A 14,221-nucleotide genomic window follows, 5' to 3' on the forward strand; every position below is an offset into this window, starting at 1 on the left:
ATAATAAAAAAGTCATATTCAAATATAATCTCACATTTTTGGGGGCAAATTATGCAACCCAACAGATAATCAGTGTTATTTTAATATCATTGCGATTAAAAAACAATGCATAATACATTTTAAAATATGCATATTTCTTTTATGTTTTGAATTAGTTTTTATTATTGTATCTTATGTTTTAATTTGAACGTTAGTATTTTTGTTGTGTTTTTGTCATTTTTATTAGTTATTGTGTATATATATATATATATATATATATATATATATATATATATATATATATATAAATAGTTTTTATTAATTTTTTTATTTCAGTTTTAGTTTAGTACTTCAAGTTAAACTAAATGAAAATGAGAAATGCTGCTTTGACAGCTAGATGAAAAAAATTTAAAAATATATATATATATAATATAATTTTTATTAATTTTTTTAGTTCATGTTTGTTTATATCAAGTAATACACTTGTTTATGGTTTTAGCTAACTATAATAACCTTGTAAGCCCTAACCATCTACAAAATGAATAAATGTAAATAAGCACAGCAAACCTAGAGCGATTTTATTTAATTTTTTCCTCTAAACTGTGCAGCCCTTATATATATACACACGCATCACTTCCTGTTTCTCCGCTGCGTCCCAGCGCTCTAAGGCCAGGACTGTTTCCCACTGGATCAGTGCCGCTCCGGCTTTGGCCTGGACGAAGATCCGCTCGCCGGTGTCCAACCGGCCGCCCCACATTCCCACCACAGCCAGTGTTAGAACCCGGAGCACTGCAGGGTCAGAGGTCAAGGGTCAGAGCAGGCAGGACACGTGCTCAGGCCAGAGAGCCTTTAGTAGGGTAGGTCAGCAGGGTCAGCAGGAGAAACATGGCAAGTCACCTTTATAAAGATATTTGTATATAATCACACGCATATTTATATATAATCACAAGTCTAGAAATCAGACATTTTAAATGAGGCTTCCTCGTATATCCAGGTTTTCCAAGCTTCTTTAAGTCCAGTCACATTTATTTATATAGCGCTCTTTACAGTACAGAGTGTTTCAAAGCAGCTTTACAGAGATAACAGGAAAATAATCCAACAAAGATTGTTTCTAGAAGAAAATAGTGTCACAGTCCAGCTTCAGTAAGTTCTGCAATGTTTCTTTTTTTTTTTTGGTAAAAAGTTATTAATTTAGTTCATTTTTATATATATGTGTATGTTCCCGTTCTCCTCCAGAACGACGTCGACGCTCCTGTTAAATCTGCTAGCGTGCTAAACTCCTCTAAAGCGGACGGGTCGCTGGCACCCAAACCCGTCAGCGCCGCCCTGGACGACTCGGAGAAGAAGAAGGTTCTGGAGGAGTGCAAACGCTTGCAGTCCGAGGCCATCAAGCTGAACGAGGAGAACCGCCAGCTCAAGGTGAAGCAGGAGTCACATGCACATATACTGCTCACTCACTCTTGTGTAGGGCTGGGACACAAAACGGGCTCACTTGGGTCAAATTTTTTTAAATTGAGATGTATACATAATCTGAAAGCTAAATAAATAAGCTTTCCGTTGATGTATGGTTTGTTAGGATAGGACAATATTTGGCCGAGATACAACTATTGAAAATCTGGAATCTGAGGATGCATGAATCTAAACATGGAGAAAATCTCCTTTAAAGATGTTCATTTATGTTGGCGATTGTGCTGCATTCACTCACACAAATAAATGTTTTATGTATTAGCGGTAGGAAATTTACAAAATATCTTCATGGAACATGATCTTTACTTAATATCCTAATGATTTTTGGCATAAAAAGGCCGCTCTAGAGCTAGTTTTACATGGCGCTCTAGGCTTGTTTTTAAACAGCAGAGGGCGCTCTTGGCTAGTTTTAAACAGCAGAGGGCGCTCTAGGCTAGTTTTACATGGCGCTCTAGGCTTGTTTTTAAACAGCAGAGGGCGCTCTTGGCTAGTTTTAAACAGCAGATGGCGCTCTAGGCTAGTTTTTAACAGCAGAGGGCGCTCTAGGCTAGTTTTAAACAGCAGAGGGCGCTCTAGGCTAGTTTTACATGGCGCTCTAGCCTTGTTTTTAATGAATGAATGAATGAGGCATTTATATAGCGCTTTCATATGTACTACTGTACACCCAAAGCGCTTTACAATCATATCAGGGGATCTCTCCTCAACCACCTCCAGTGTGCAGCATCCACTTGGATGATGTGACGGCAGCCACAGTACAACGGCGCCAGTGCGCTCACCACACACCAGCTATAGGTGGAGAGAGGAGAGAGAGTGATAGAGCCAATTCAATGTAAGGGGATTATTAGGAGGCCATGATTGGTAAGGGCCAATGGGTGGAATGTGGCCAGGACACCGGGGTTACACCCCTACTCTTTACGAGAAATGCCATGGGATTTTTAATGACCACAGAGAGTCAGGACCTCGGTTTTACGTTCCATCCGAAGGACGGTGCTCTTTGACAGTATAGTGTCCCCATCACTACACTGGGGCGTTAGGACCCACACAGACCACAGGATGAGCGCCCCCTGCTGGCCTCACTAACACCTCTTCCAGCAGCAACCTGGTTTTCTCAGGAGGTCTCCCATCCAGGTACTAACCAGGCTCAGCCCTGCTTAGCTTCAGTGGGCAACCAGTCTTGGACTACAGGGTGATATGGCTGCTGGCAATATAGTTATATGGGTGATATGGCTGCTGGCAATCTAGGCTAGTTTTAAACAGCAGAGGGCGCTCTAGGCTAGTTTTAAACAGCAGATGGCGCTCTAGGCTAGTTTTTAACAGCAGAGGGTGCTCTAGGCTAGTTTTACATGGCGCTCTAGGCTTGTTTTTAAACAGCAGAGGGCGCTCTTGGCTAGTTTTAAACAGCAGATGCGTTCTAGGCTAGTTTTAAACAGCAGATGGCGCTCTAGGCTAGTTTTAAACAGCAGATGGCGCTCCAGGCTAGTTTTTAACAGCAGAGGGTGCTATAGGCTAGTTTTACATGGCGCTCTAGGCTTGTTTCTTAAACAGCAGAGGGCGCTCTTGGCTAGTTTTAAACAGCAGATGCGTTCTAGGCTAGTTTTTAACAGCAGAGGGCGCTCGGCTAGTTTTAAACAGCAGATGGCGCTTTAGGCTAGTCTTTAACAGCAGAGGGCGCTCTTGGCTAGTTTTAAACAGCAGATGCGTTCTAGGCTAGTTTTTAACAGCAGAGGGAGCTCGGCTAGTTTTAAACAGCAGATGGCGCTTTAGGCTAGTCTTTAACAGCAGAGGGCGCTCTAGGCTAGTTTTTAACAGCAGAGGGCGCTCGGCTAGTTTTAAACAGCAGATGGCGCTTTAGGCTAGTCTTTAACAGCAGAGGGCGCTCTCGGCTAGTTTTTAACAGCAGAGGGCGCTCTCGGCTAGTTTTAAACAGCTGATGGCGCTTTAGGCTAGTTTTAAACAGCAGATGCGCTCTAGGCTAGTTTTTAACAGCAGATGGCACTCTTGGCTAGTTTTAAACAGCAGAGGGCGCTCTAGGCTAGTCTTTAACAGCAGTGGGCGCTCTAGGCTAGTTTTTAAACAGCAGAGGGCGCTCTAGGCTAGTCTTTAACAGCAGACGGCGCTCTAGACTAGTTTTTAAACAGCAGAGGGCGCTCTAGGCTAGTCTTTAACAGCAGAGGGCGCTCTAGGCTAGTTTTTAAACAGCAGAGGGCGCTCTAGGCTAGTCTTTAACAGCAGACGGCGCTCTAGGCTAGTTTTTAAACAGCAGAGGGCGCTCTAGGCTAGTCTTTAACAGCAGACGGCGCTCTAGGCTAGTTTTTAACAGCAGATGGCAGGCTAGTTTTAAACAGTAGATGGCGCGCTTGGCTAGTTTTTAAACAGCAGATGGCGTGCTAGGCTAGTTTTAAACAGCAGATGGCAGGCTAGTTTTAAACAGTAGATGGCGCGCTTGGCTAGTTTTTAAACAGCAGATGGTGCGCTAGGCTAGTTTTAAACAGCAGATGGCGCGCTAGGCTAGTTTTAAACAGCAGATGGCGCGCTAGGCTAGTTTTAAACAGCAGATGGCGCGCTAGGCTAGTTTTAAACAGCAGATGACGCGCTTGGCTAGTTTTTAAACAGCAGATGGCGCGCTAGGCTAGTTTTAAACAGTAGATGGCGCGCTTGGCTAGTTTTTAAACAGCAGATGGCGCGCTAGGCTAGTTTTAAACAGCAGATGGCGCGCTAGGCTAGTTTTAACCAGCAGAGGGCGCTCTCGGCTAGTTTTAAACAGCAGATGGCGCGCTAGGCTAGTTTTAAACAGCAGAGGGTGCTCTCGGCTAGTTTTTAAACAGCAGATGGCGCGCTAGGCTAGTTTTAAACAGCAGATGGCGCGCTAGGCTAGTTTTAAACAGCAGATGGCAGGCTAGTTTTAAACAGCAGAGGGCGCGCTAGGCTAGTTTTAAACAGCAGATGGCGCGCTAGGCTAGTTTTTAAACAGCAGATGGCGCTCTTAGCTAGTTTTTAAACAGCATATGCCATGTGGTTGATGTCCAGTGTTGCTGAGCATAAATACATAATCATGTTTCTCTTGGTCTCCTCAAAGTTGTGTTGGATTTTCTCCTCAGCGTAAAGATTAAGAGCTTCATCTATCACTGTTTCCCGTGTTCGTAGAGTTAGTTTCTGGAGTAAATATATAGGCTATAATCTGTGTTTACAGTCTTTTTAAAAATGGCGTGTGCTGGTGTTTCGCGTGCGTTCGGCCAATCAGCGAACACTAACGTCACGGATAGTTCCTATAGCGCTGCTTTAGACCCGAATCTGAAGTAGGAGCTCAATTAGTTCCTCCAAACGGAGTTTGTAAAACTAAAATCGTTCCTAGTTCCTGCGGTGCGAACACGCAAAATCCGGGAACTATGAATATATTCCTCCAGTGCCAAAAGCCCCGATAGACTCCCATTGGATAAAGTTCAATAATTATTTGTAATCCCAATAGGAGCCGAAAGAGTGTTTCCCTCTGTAACTGAACACGATGGTGACCGGCCTAATCCCATGATGCATCTCTTCGTCGGATAAACTAATGCTGTTTTTTTTGTTTGTGTTCGTCATCAGGACGAGGGTTTGAGACTGAGAAAGTTCCAGCGCAGCGAACATGCGACGACCAATTCCAGGCCTCCGATTGGACGAGAGTCCGCAACCAGTTCGCTCCCTTCACTCCTGGTCGTCATCGCCGCCATCTTCATCGGATTCTTCCTCGGAAAGTTCATCCTGTAAGACGAAGGCGGATCTGACGAACGGTTTCGACACGAGCGATCGATGGTGTTGACGGAAGTTTGGCCCGCATCATCATCATCGTCATCATCATCATCACCACCCCCCCTCGACGGGCCGACCAGCGACTCCATCTTTGTTTGTTTTGGTTCACATGCTGTTTTGTGTCGAGGAGTGGACGTTATGAACTGGTTCATTAGGACGGATGAAGGCGAATCCCCCCCCCCCAAACCCCCATCTTAGTTTTACTAAAACGATTGAAAAGTGTAAATGTCGTCATTTTTAATCCTTCCATCCTAAAACAAACGCGCATGTGCTGATGATGTCATCAACGGTCAACCGAGCGACACGGGTGCCTCCTTTCCTTCACGTGTACATTTGTTCTTCTCTGTTCCTAACAATACCAATGCAGACTGTTTTATTACTGTAATTATCATTTATGAATTATATTATTAATGTACTTTCTTCTCTGAACTGCATTTATCCACACAAATGTTCACTGACGTACTAGACGACATTGAAGAAATAAACGGGAAAAAATATTATGCATTTTTGTGTCTTTTATTTGTATTTCTCAAACTTGCACTTCAGTATCGCAGTGAATTCACGTCTGACTTGGTAGATCAGGTCTGATCTGGCTTGCGAATGTTTAAAGTCCCCCTGTGGTGTGTTTAATACGCTCTAAGACAAAGCATGTGTAAATTCATAAGTCGACACCATTGCTGAGTATTTCCTCCTTAAAACTGCAGTGAACCAAAGACAGTCTCAAACACACACTTTGAAATCGCTGGTGTTTCTGACGTCACAAACTACCTTGTAAACCAATCAGATCAACGTGTGATCGTCAACCAGTGGATCTCTGAGCTGAGTGAGTGAGTGAGTGGAGGCGGGGCTCATTTGCATATTCATAGAATCACGCATACTAAATGAGGCAACGGTGTCGAGTTATAGTCAAGATATTTTAAGTCATGAAGAAATATTTTTGAAAAAACACCTAAATATGTAATTTTGCAGATCAAAGACGAGTTTTAAAGGATAAAATGATGGACTACAGGGGGACTTCAACTGTTGAAACTCGTGACCTTTGAACTGTTGAGTTAAATATTGAGAATTAACAATACTGAAAATGAAGCACCTGCTTGAATATTGCAGTGTTTTTTATTTGTTTCATAAAGATTGTATCAGACTCATGTAGACAGTGATGCTTTTATAGAGTCTAATAACTTGAACCCACATTTATTCCACATATTAACTTTTTCCGCCAGTATTTTTGTTTCTAAGTTGCCAGTCAGCGGCAGAATTTTTAATATATGTATATTTTCTCAAAGAAAATGTCATGGCCACCAGTATATTTTGTTGTATGAATATCTGAACATGCAATATATATATATATATAAACAGAACAGAGACTTTAGCCTCATCCATTCTTTTAAATGTGGGTCAGTTTCATTAAAAGGCAACATTTTGATCAAAAACTTGAGAAAATTGCATTTTTGTCAAAGATTTCATCATGGATTCAGAGTAAATGATTTCAACATTTCATTCATTAACATTACGCAGTTTTTATTAATATTCTGTTTAATGATCACGTTATTTTACATGTAGGTCAGCAATGCTTCTAAAGTTCGTTAATTTTCAAAATATTAATTGTGTGTATTTATATATATATATATATATACTTTTTAGTCATATTTAGTCATACATATTTAGTGTCGCGCCGCATATTCAAGACAAACATGTTCAAGTTTCAAATTTATTGTCATCCTGTTGTTTTTGCTGAAGAATGTAATGGTTAAATGGTTAATACAGATTTTTCTTTGGTTGATGTCTGTGTGTAATCGATAAACATGGATCTTAATACACAGTTATTAATATTCTTAATATTCATTACACAGTAAAACAACAGATATAAACATCTTAAATGTTTTTTTTTAATGCATTTCAAATGACGGCAGTGTCAGAATAAAGCAGGACATTTTTATTCCATTAAATTCTCATTGTGATTTGTGTTTGAAACACTATAATACATCCACATTATACAGTATGAAATATGAACTATGTTATAGCTATGAAACGTATTAAAAAACATCAACTGACCCTTCGTTTTGCTTCTTAATAATGTTCAGATATTTGTGCTGGAGAACGAGACAGAAACACTGAGGAAGATCATCATGTTTTGCAGCGTATCTGCAATTTTTCTATAAAGATATTTTGCAAAAGTGACAGTTCATTCCAGCACATGTAAGAATAATGTCTAATCTATTTGACCACTTCGTCAGCATATTTATAAATACACTGTTGATGAATGTGAAGGGTCAGTGATCCGTGGAGCTTTACTGGCCAGAAACAGCATGTGTTAAAAACCCTCCTGAAAACAGATCTATAAAGTCAGCAGTGATTATCTACAGTTATTAAAGGTCCCATATTGTACACCTTATTTTAGGTTTTCATGTGCTTAAGAATCTATATTTGCGGTATAAGTACCAAAAACCATCTCAGTATATTTCTACAGCTCTTTTCTCAGTAGCTCTGCCAATAACAGGTCGAGTTTGGCCTGTCTACTTAATATTCATGAGCCTCTCTTCTGATTGGCCTGTTGTTTTCTGAGTGACCCACCATTGGTGGGGATGGGACTGAAGGCGGAGACTGAGTAGTTCTTCTGACACAGACTGTGTGCATTTGTCTGTGGATCGACTGTTCATCGCCAGGATTCGCCACTAGACCTCCGTTATTATGAAACATGCCAGGAGATTTCAGTTTTGACAATATGGGACCTTTAATATTTCCCTTTCCTTCCATGTAGCCCTTGAAATGGTTCATATCGTCGTCTTAAACTCATTCTCGTATAAAAATACCTCTGATATGAACGTCCACGTCTCACTCGTTCCGCAACGAATGCTTTACAGGGAAAAACACACAGAGAAATTAAAGTTCTGTCATCATTTGTCATTTCAAACCTGCGAGCTGGTCGTTTTCTGTCAACCAGTAATTGAAGCAACTCGAGTCACACCAACAAAATAAGTCCTACAGAAACAGTAAGGGACACATTTTTAAAGACACACACACACACACTCTCACTCAAACACACACACTCAAACAGACAGACACACACACACACACACACACTCAAATGTTATGATATCCAGGAGCCTCGTTTATAAAACGCTCATATGATCATATTTCGTCGTACGGCAAAAGAAAGGGACACATTTATTTTACACTTTCAGGTCAAAAACTGGCATGAAAATTGTCTATTGTCTGCGAACTGAAGAGCATCATGTGTACAAACTTATTGCAATCATGTTTACCAGTAATTAAAATAATCCAAAAGTGTTTATTAAATGTAAAGCACATGCACAAATGATCAACCGCTTTGTGATGATTAATCACTGAAATTAATGCATTAATTATATAGGATTTCCTGAAGAAAAAAACACTCTCACACACACACACACACACACACACACACACACACACACACACACACACACACACACACACACACACACACAGTCACTCACACACACACTCACACACACACACACACACTCACACACAAATACACTCTCACACACACACACTCTCACACAAACACACACACAGTCACTCACACACACTCACACACACAGACACACACACACACACACACTCTCACACACTCACACAAACACACACAAATACACTCTCACACACACACTCACACACTCTCACAAAAATACACTCTCACACACACACTCACACACACACACAAAATCACACACAAATACACTCTCACACACACACACACACACACACAAATACACTCACACACACACACACACACTCACAAACATTCACACACAAAGTCACTCACACACACAAAGACTCACACACACACACACTCTCACACACACACACACACACTCACAAACACTCACACACAAAGTCACTCACACACACACACACACACACACACACACACACACACTCACAAACACTCACACACAAAGTCACTCACACACACAAAGACTCACACACACTCACACACACACACACACACATTTGTAGTGCATTTACGTTTATAAATAGTTCGTAGGAACATTTCTCAAACTGTCTTGTGTTCATATTTATGATGATCATCCACTTGTCTTTATGAACGAGGCTCCTGCTCTCTATGAATGGAAAAGAAAGTGAATAAACAATGACAGAATCTTCATTTCGGGCGTGATTTTTTTTCCTTCAGCATTCGTGGAAAACAAAGTCTCGTCGTCAGAAGTGAAAGAGTCGGGCTTCGTTCGTTCTGATAAAGTGCGGTTATCGTTGTGCAGCAGTTTTAATTAGTCCAATCATTATCACACAAGTGCATTCTGGGTCTTCAAGTCAAACATGTTCCAGAAACATCCACATTCGTCCTTCATCCGAAGAATCCCATAAACATGAATAAACTTGAAAACGCCACCGTCGTCACCAGATCGCCATGGTAACCGCCCCGGCAACTGGCATGAAAATGCACTTATTTGTCTGCAAACATAAACGCGAATAAACTCAAAACCGCCACCGTCGTCGCCAGATCGCCATGGTAACCACTCCGGCAACGGTTGCTGAGTCGCTGCGGGCCCTCGGCGATGACCTCTGACCTGCACTGGAGTAAAGGCATCTGATAGGACGTGGCTCTCCTCTCGGGCCGGTCCGGGCTGGAGCCGTCGCTGGGCCGCTGGCCGTTGTAGAGCAGGTTTCGCCCGTGAGCGTCCGTCTCCACGTGGAAGAGCTCGTACTCCGTGTGCGGGAGGCGGAGCCCCAATGCCACGCAGCCATTGGTCGGAGTGACGTCCTGCTCCACGCCCACACGCCACGAGCCCTGAACGCCACACTCGTTCCCCTCGAAGACGTTCAGCAGAGACGTGGTCGCGAGATCCATCGGCATCACACGCATGTGGTTCACTGGAAGGAGAATTAGTTCATTAAAGTCCATTAACACATGGATTCCACACAGCCCAGATCCGGCCCACATCTGGCACACATGGATTCCTCACAGCCCAGATCCGGCCCAGATCTGGCACACATGGATTCCTCACGGCCCAGATCCGGCCCAGATCTGGCACACATGGATTCCTCACGGCCCAGATCCGGCCCAGATCTGGCACACATGGATTCCTCACGGCCCAGATCCGGCCCAGATCTGGCACACATGGATTCCTCACGGCCCAGATCCGGCCCAGATCTGGCACACATGGATTCCTCACGGCCCAGATCCGGCCCACATCTGGCACACATGGATTCCACACAGCCCAGATCCGGCCCACATCTGGCACACATGGATTCCTCACGACCCAGATCCGGCCCAGATCTGGCACACATGGATTCCTCACGGCCCAGATCCGGCCCAGATCTGGCACACATGGATTCCTCACGGCCCAGATCCGGCCCAGATCTGGCACACATGGATTCCTCACGGCCCAGATCCGGCCCAGATCTGGCACACATGGATTCCTCACGGCCCAGATCTGGCACACATGGATTCCACACAGCCCAGATCCGGCCCAGATCTGGCACACATGGATTCCTCACGGCCCAGATCCGGCCCAGATCTGGCACACATGGATTCCTCACGGCCCAGATCCGGCCCAGATCTGGCACACATGGATTCCTCACGGCCCAGATCCGGCCCAGATCTGGCACACATGGATTCCTCACGGCCCAGATCCGGCCCACATCTGGCACACATGGATTCCACACAGCCCAGATCCGGCCCACATCTGGCACACATGGATTCCTCACGGCTCAGATCCGGCCCACATCTGGCACACATGGATTCCTCACGGCCCAGATCCGGCCCAGATCTGGCACACATGGATTCCTCACGGCCCAGATCCGGCCCAGATCTGGCACACATGGATTCCTCACGGCCCAGATCCGGCCCACATCTGGCACACATGGATTCCTCACGGCCCAGATCCGGCCCAGATCTGGCACACATGGATTCCTCACGGCCCAGATCCGGCCCAGATCTGGCACACATGGATTCCTCACGGCCCAGATCCGGCCCACATCTGGCACACATGGATTCCTCACGGCCCAGATCCGGCCCAGATCCGGCACACATGGATTCCTCACGGCCCAGATCCGGCCCAGATCTGGCACACATGGATTCCTCACGGCCAAGAAATCAAATTATGGTGCATTAAATCATATTTTACCATAACTATTTCATTAAATTGGCCTAATTAACGCATTAAATCGACAACACTAGGATTTGGATTTCTTATTGCAGCAAAATAACAGGCCTAAGGCGATTGTACGTAAGGAGTTGTGAATGATATTCGAAGAGTCTCACCTTTGAACACAAACTCGGTGCCGCCCATGACACGTGTGGACCGAACCCCGCGACTGTACCGTCCTCTGGCGTAGATGCTGAACGCGGGGTGTTTGCAGACCGGGTCAGAGTAGTGGTAGTATCGGCCCTCCCACGTGTTGTTGTTGTCGTGGAAGATGAAGTGTCGTGTGAGGAACAGAACCTCGGGCCGGACCTCGCAGCGCCGGGACACCCAGTGCCCGTGGAGACTCACCGTGAGCTCGGGTCCGTGCGGGAGAACCGGCGGGTGGAGGGGGTCCGAGAGAGACACGATACCACACGAGACACAGCTGAGGTCGTGGTTCTGACAACAGACCAGAGACACGGAATCTGATTACCTTCAATTCAATTCAGTTCACATTTATTTGCAGAGCGCTTTTCACAATGATATTTAAACTGTAAATTATATATTCAAACTGCAAAAACTGTAAATTATATTTAAACTGTAAATGATACTTTCAAACTGCAAAACTGTAAATTATATTTAAACTGTAAATTATACTTTCAAACTGCAAACCTGTAAGTGAAACTTTCAAACAGCAAATTATATTTAAACTGTAAATGATACTTTCAAACAGCAAAACTGTAAATTATATTTAAACTGTAAAAGATACTTTCAAACTGCAAAACTGTAAATTATACTTTCAAACTGCAAAACTCTAAATGAAACTTTCAAACTGTAAATTGTATTTAAACTGTAAATGATACTTTCAAACTGCAAAACTGTAAATGAAACTTTCAAACAGCAAATTATATTTAAACTGTAAATTATACTTTCAAACTGCAAAACTGTAAATGAAACTTTCAAAAAGCAAATTATATTTAAACTGTAAATGATACTTTCAAACTGCAAAACTGTAAATTATATTTAAACTGTAAATGATACTTTCAAACTGCAAAACTGTAAATGATACTTTCAAACTACAAAACTGTAAATGAAACTTTCAAACTGCAAAACTGTAAATTATATTTAAACTGTGAATGATACTTTCAAACTGCAAAACTGTAAATTATATTTAAACTGTAAATGATACTTTCAAACTGCAAAACTGTAAATTATATTTTCAAACTGCAAAACTCTAAATAAAACTTTCAAACTGCAAAACTGTAAATGATACTTTCAAACTGCAAAACTGTAAATTATATTTAAACTGTAAATGATACTTTCAAACAGCAAAACTGTAAATTATATTTAAACTCTAAATGAAACTTTCAAACTGCAAAACTGTAAATGATACTTTCAAACTGCAAAACTGTAAATTATATTTAAACTGTAAATGATACTTTCAAACAGCAAAACTGTAAATTATATTTAAACTGTAAATGATACTTTCAAACTGCAAAACTGTAAATTATATTTAAACTGTAAATTATACTTTCAAACTGCAAAACTGTAAATGATACTTTCAAACTACAAAACTGTAAATGAAACTTTCAAACTGCAAAACTGTAAATTATATTTAAACTGTGAATGATACTTTCAAACTGCAAAACTGTAAATTATATTTAAACTGTAAATGATACTTTCAAACTGCAAAACTGTAAATTATATTTTCAAACTGCAAAACTCTAAATAAAACTTTCAAACTGCAAAACTGTAAATGATACTTTCAAACTGCAAAACTGTAAATTATATTTAAACTGTAAATGATACTTTCAAACAGCAAAACTGTAAATTATATTTAAACTCTAAATGAAACTTTCAAACTGCAAAACTGTAAATGATACTTTCAAACTGCAAAACTGTAAATTATATTTAAACTGTAAATGATACTTTCAAACAGCAAAACTGTAAATTATATTTAAACTGTAAATGATACTTTCAAACTGCAAAACTGTAAATTATATTTAAACTGTAAATTATACTTTCAAACTGCAAAACTGTAAATTAAACTTTCAAACTACAACAGTTTAAATATTTAAACTGTAAAAGATACTTTCAAACAGCAAAACTGTAAATTATATTTAAACTGTAAATGATACTTTCAAACTGCAAAACTGTAAATGAAACTTTCAAACTGTAAATTATATTTAAACTGTAAATGATACTTTCAAACTGCAAAACTGTAAATGAAACTTTCAAACTACAACAGTTTAAATATTTAAACTGTAAATGATACTTTCAAACAGCAAAACTGTAAATTATATTTAAACTGTAAATGATACTTTCAAACTGCAAAACTGTAAATTATATTTAAACTGTAAATGATACTTTCAAACTGCAAAACTGTAAATGAAACTTTCAAACTACAACAGTTTAAATATTTAAACTGTAAATGATACTTTCAAACAGCAAAACTGTAAATTATATTTAAACTGTAAATGATACTTTCAAACTGCAAAACTGTAAATTATATTTAAACTGTAAATGATACTTTCAAACTACAACAGTTTAAATATTTAAACTGTAAATGATACTTTCAAACAGCAAAACTGTAAATTATATTTAAACTGTAAATGATACTTTCAAACTGCAAAACTAAATAAAACTTTAAAACTGCAAAACTGTAAATTATATTTAAACTGTAAATGATACTTTCAAACGGCAAAACTGTAAATTATATTTAAACTGTAAATTATACTTTCAAACTGCAAAACTGTAAATTATACTTTCAAACTGCAAAACTGTAAATTATATTTAAACTGTAAATTATACTTTCAAACTGCAAAACTGAAAATGAAACTTTCAAACTGCAAAACTGT

General features: G+C 40.8%; 2 protein-coding genes across 2 annotated transcripts in view; one reads left to right on the forward strand and one right to left on the reverse strand.

Annotated features, from left to right (window-relative positions):
* vapal (VAMP (vesicle-associated membrane protein)-associated protein A, like) overlaps positions 1–5,729 on the forward strand; it is a 24,534-nt gene extending 18,805 nt beyond the window's left edge. Inside the window, exons 5-6 of the mRNA XM_082173243.1 lie at positions 1,216–1,398; positions 5,029–5,729. Of these exons, the coding sequence (XP_082029369.1) occupies positions 1,216–1,398; positions 5,029–5,190 (345 nt within the window). The 3' untranslated portion in view covers positions 5,191–5,729. The remainder of the gene's footprint in view (positions 1–1,215; positions 1,399–5,028) is intronic.
* Positions 5,730–6,926: 1,197 nt separating this feature from the next.
* Positions 6,927–14,221, reverse strand: part of LOC309501094 (protein APCDD1) — a 29,580-nt gene continuing 22,285 nt past the window's right edge. Inside the window, exons 5-6 of the mRNA XM_082173075.1 lie at positions 11,501–11,822; positions 6,927–10,107 (exon numbers count right to left, since the gene is read on the reverse strand). Of these exons, the coding sequence (XP_082029201.1) occupies positions 9,680–10,107; positions 11,501–11,822 (750 nt within the window). The 3' untranslated portion in view covers positions 6,927–9,679. The remainder of the gene's footprint in view (positions 10,108–11,500; positions 11,823–14,221) is intronic.

This window comes from Leuciscus leuciscus, assembly GCF_965113295.1.
Source record: "Leuciscus leuciscus genome assembly, chromosome: 6".
Lineage (NCBI taxonomy): Eukaryota > Metazoa > Chordata > Actinopteri > Cypriniformes > Leuciscidae > Leuciscus > Leuciscus leuciscus.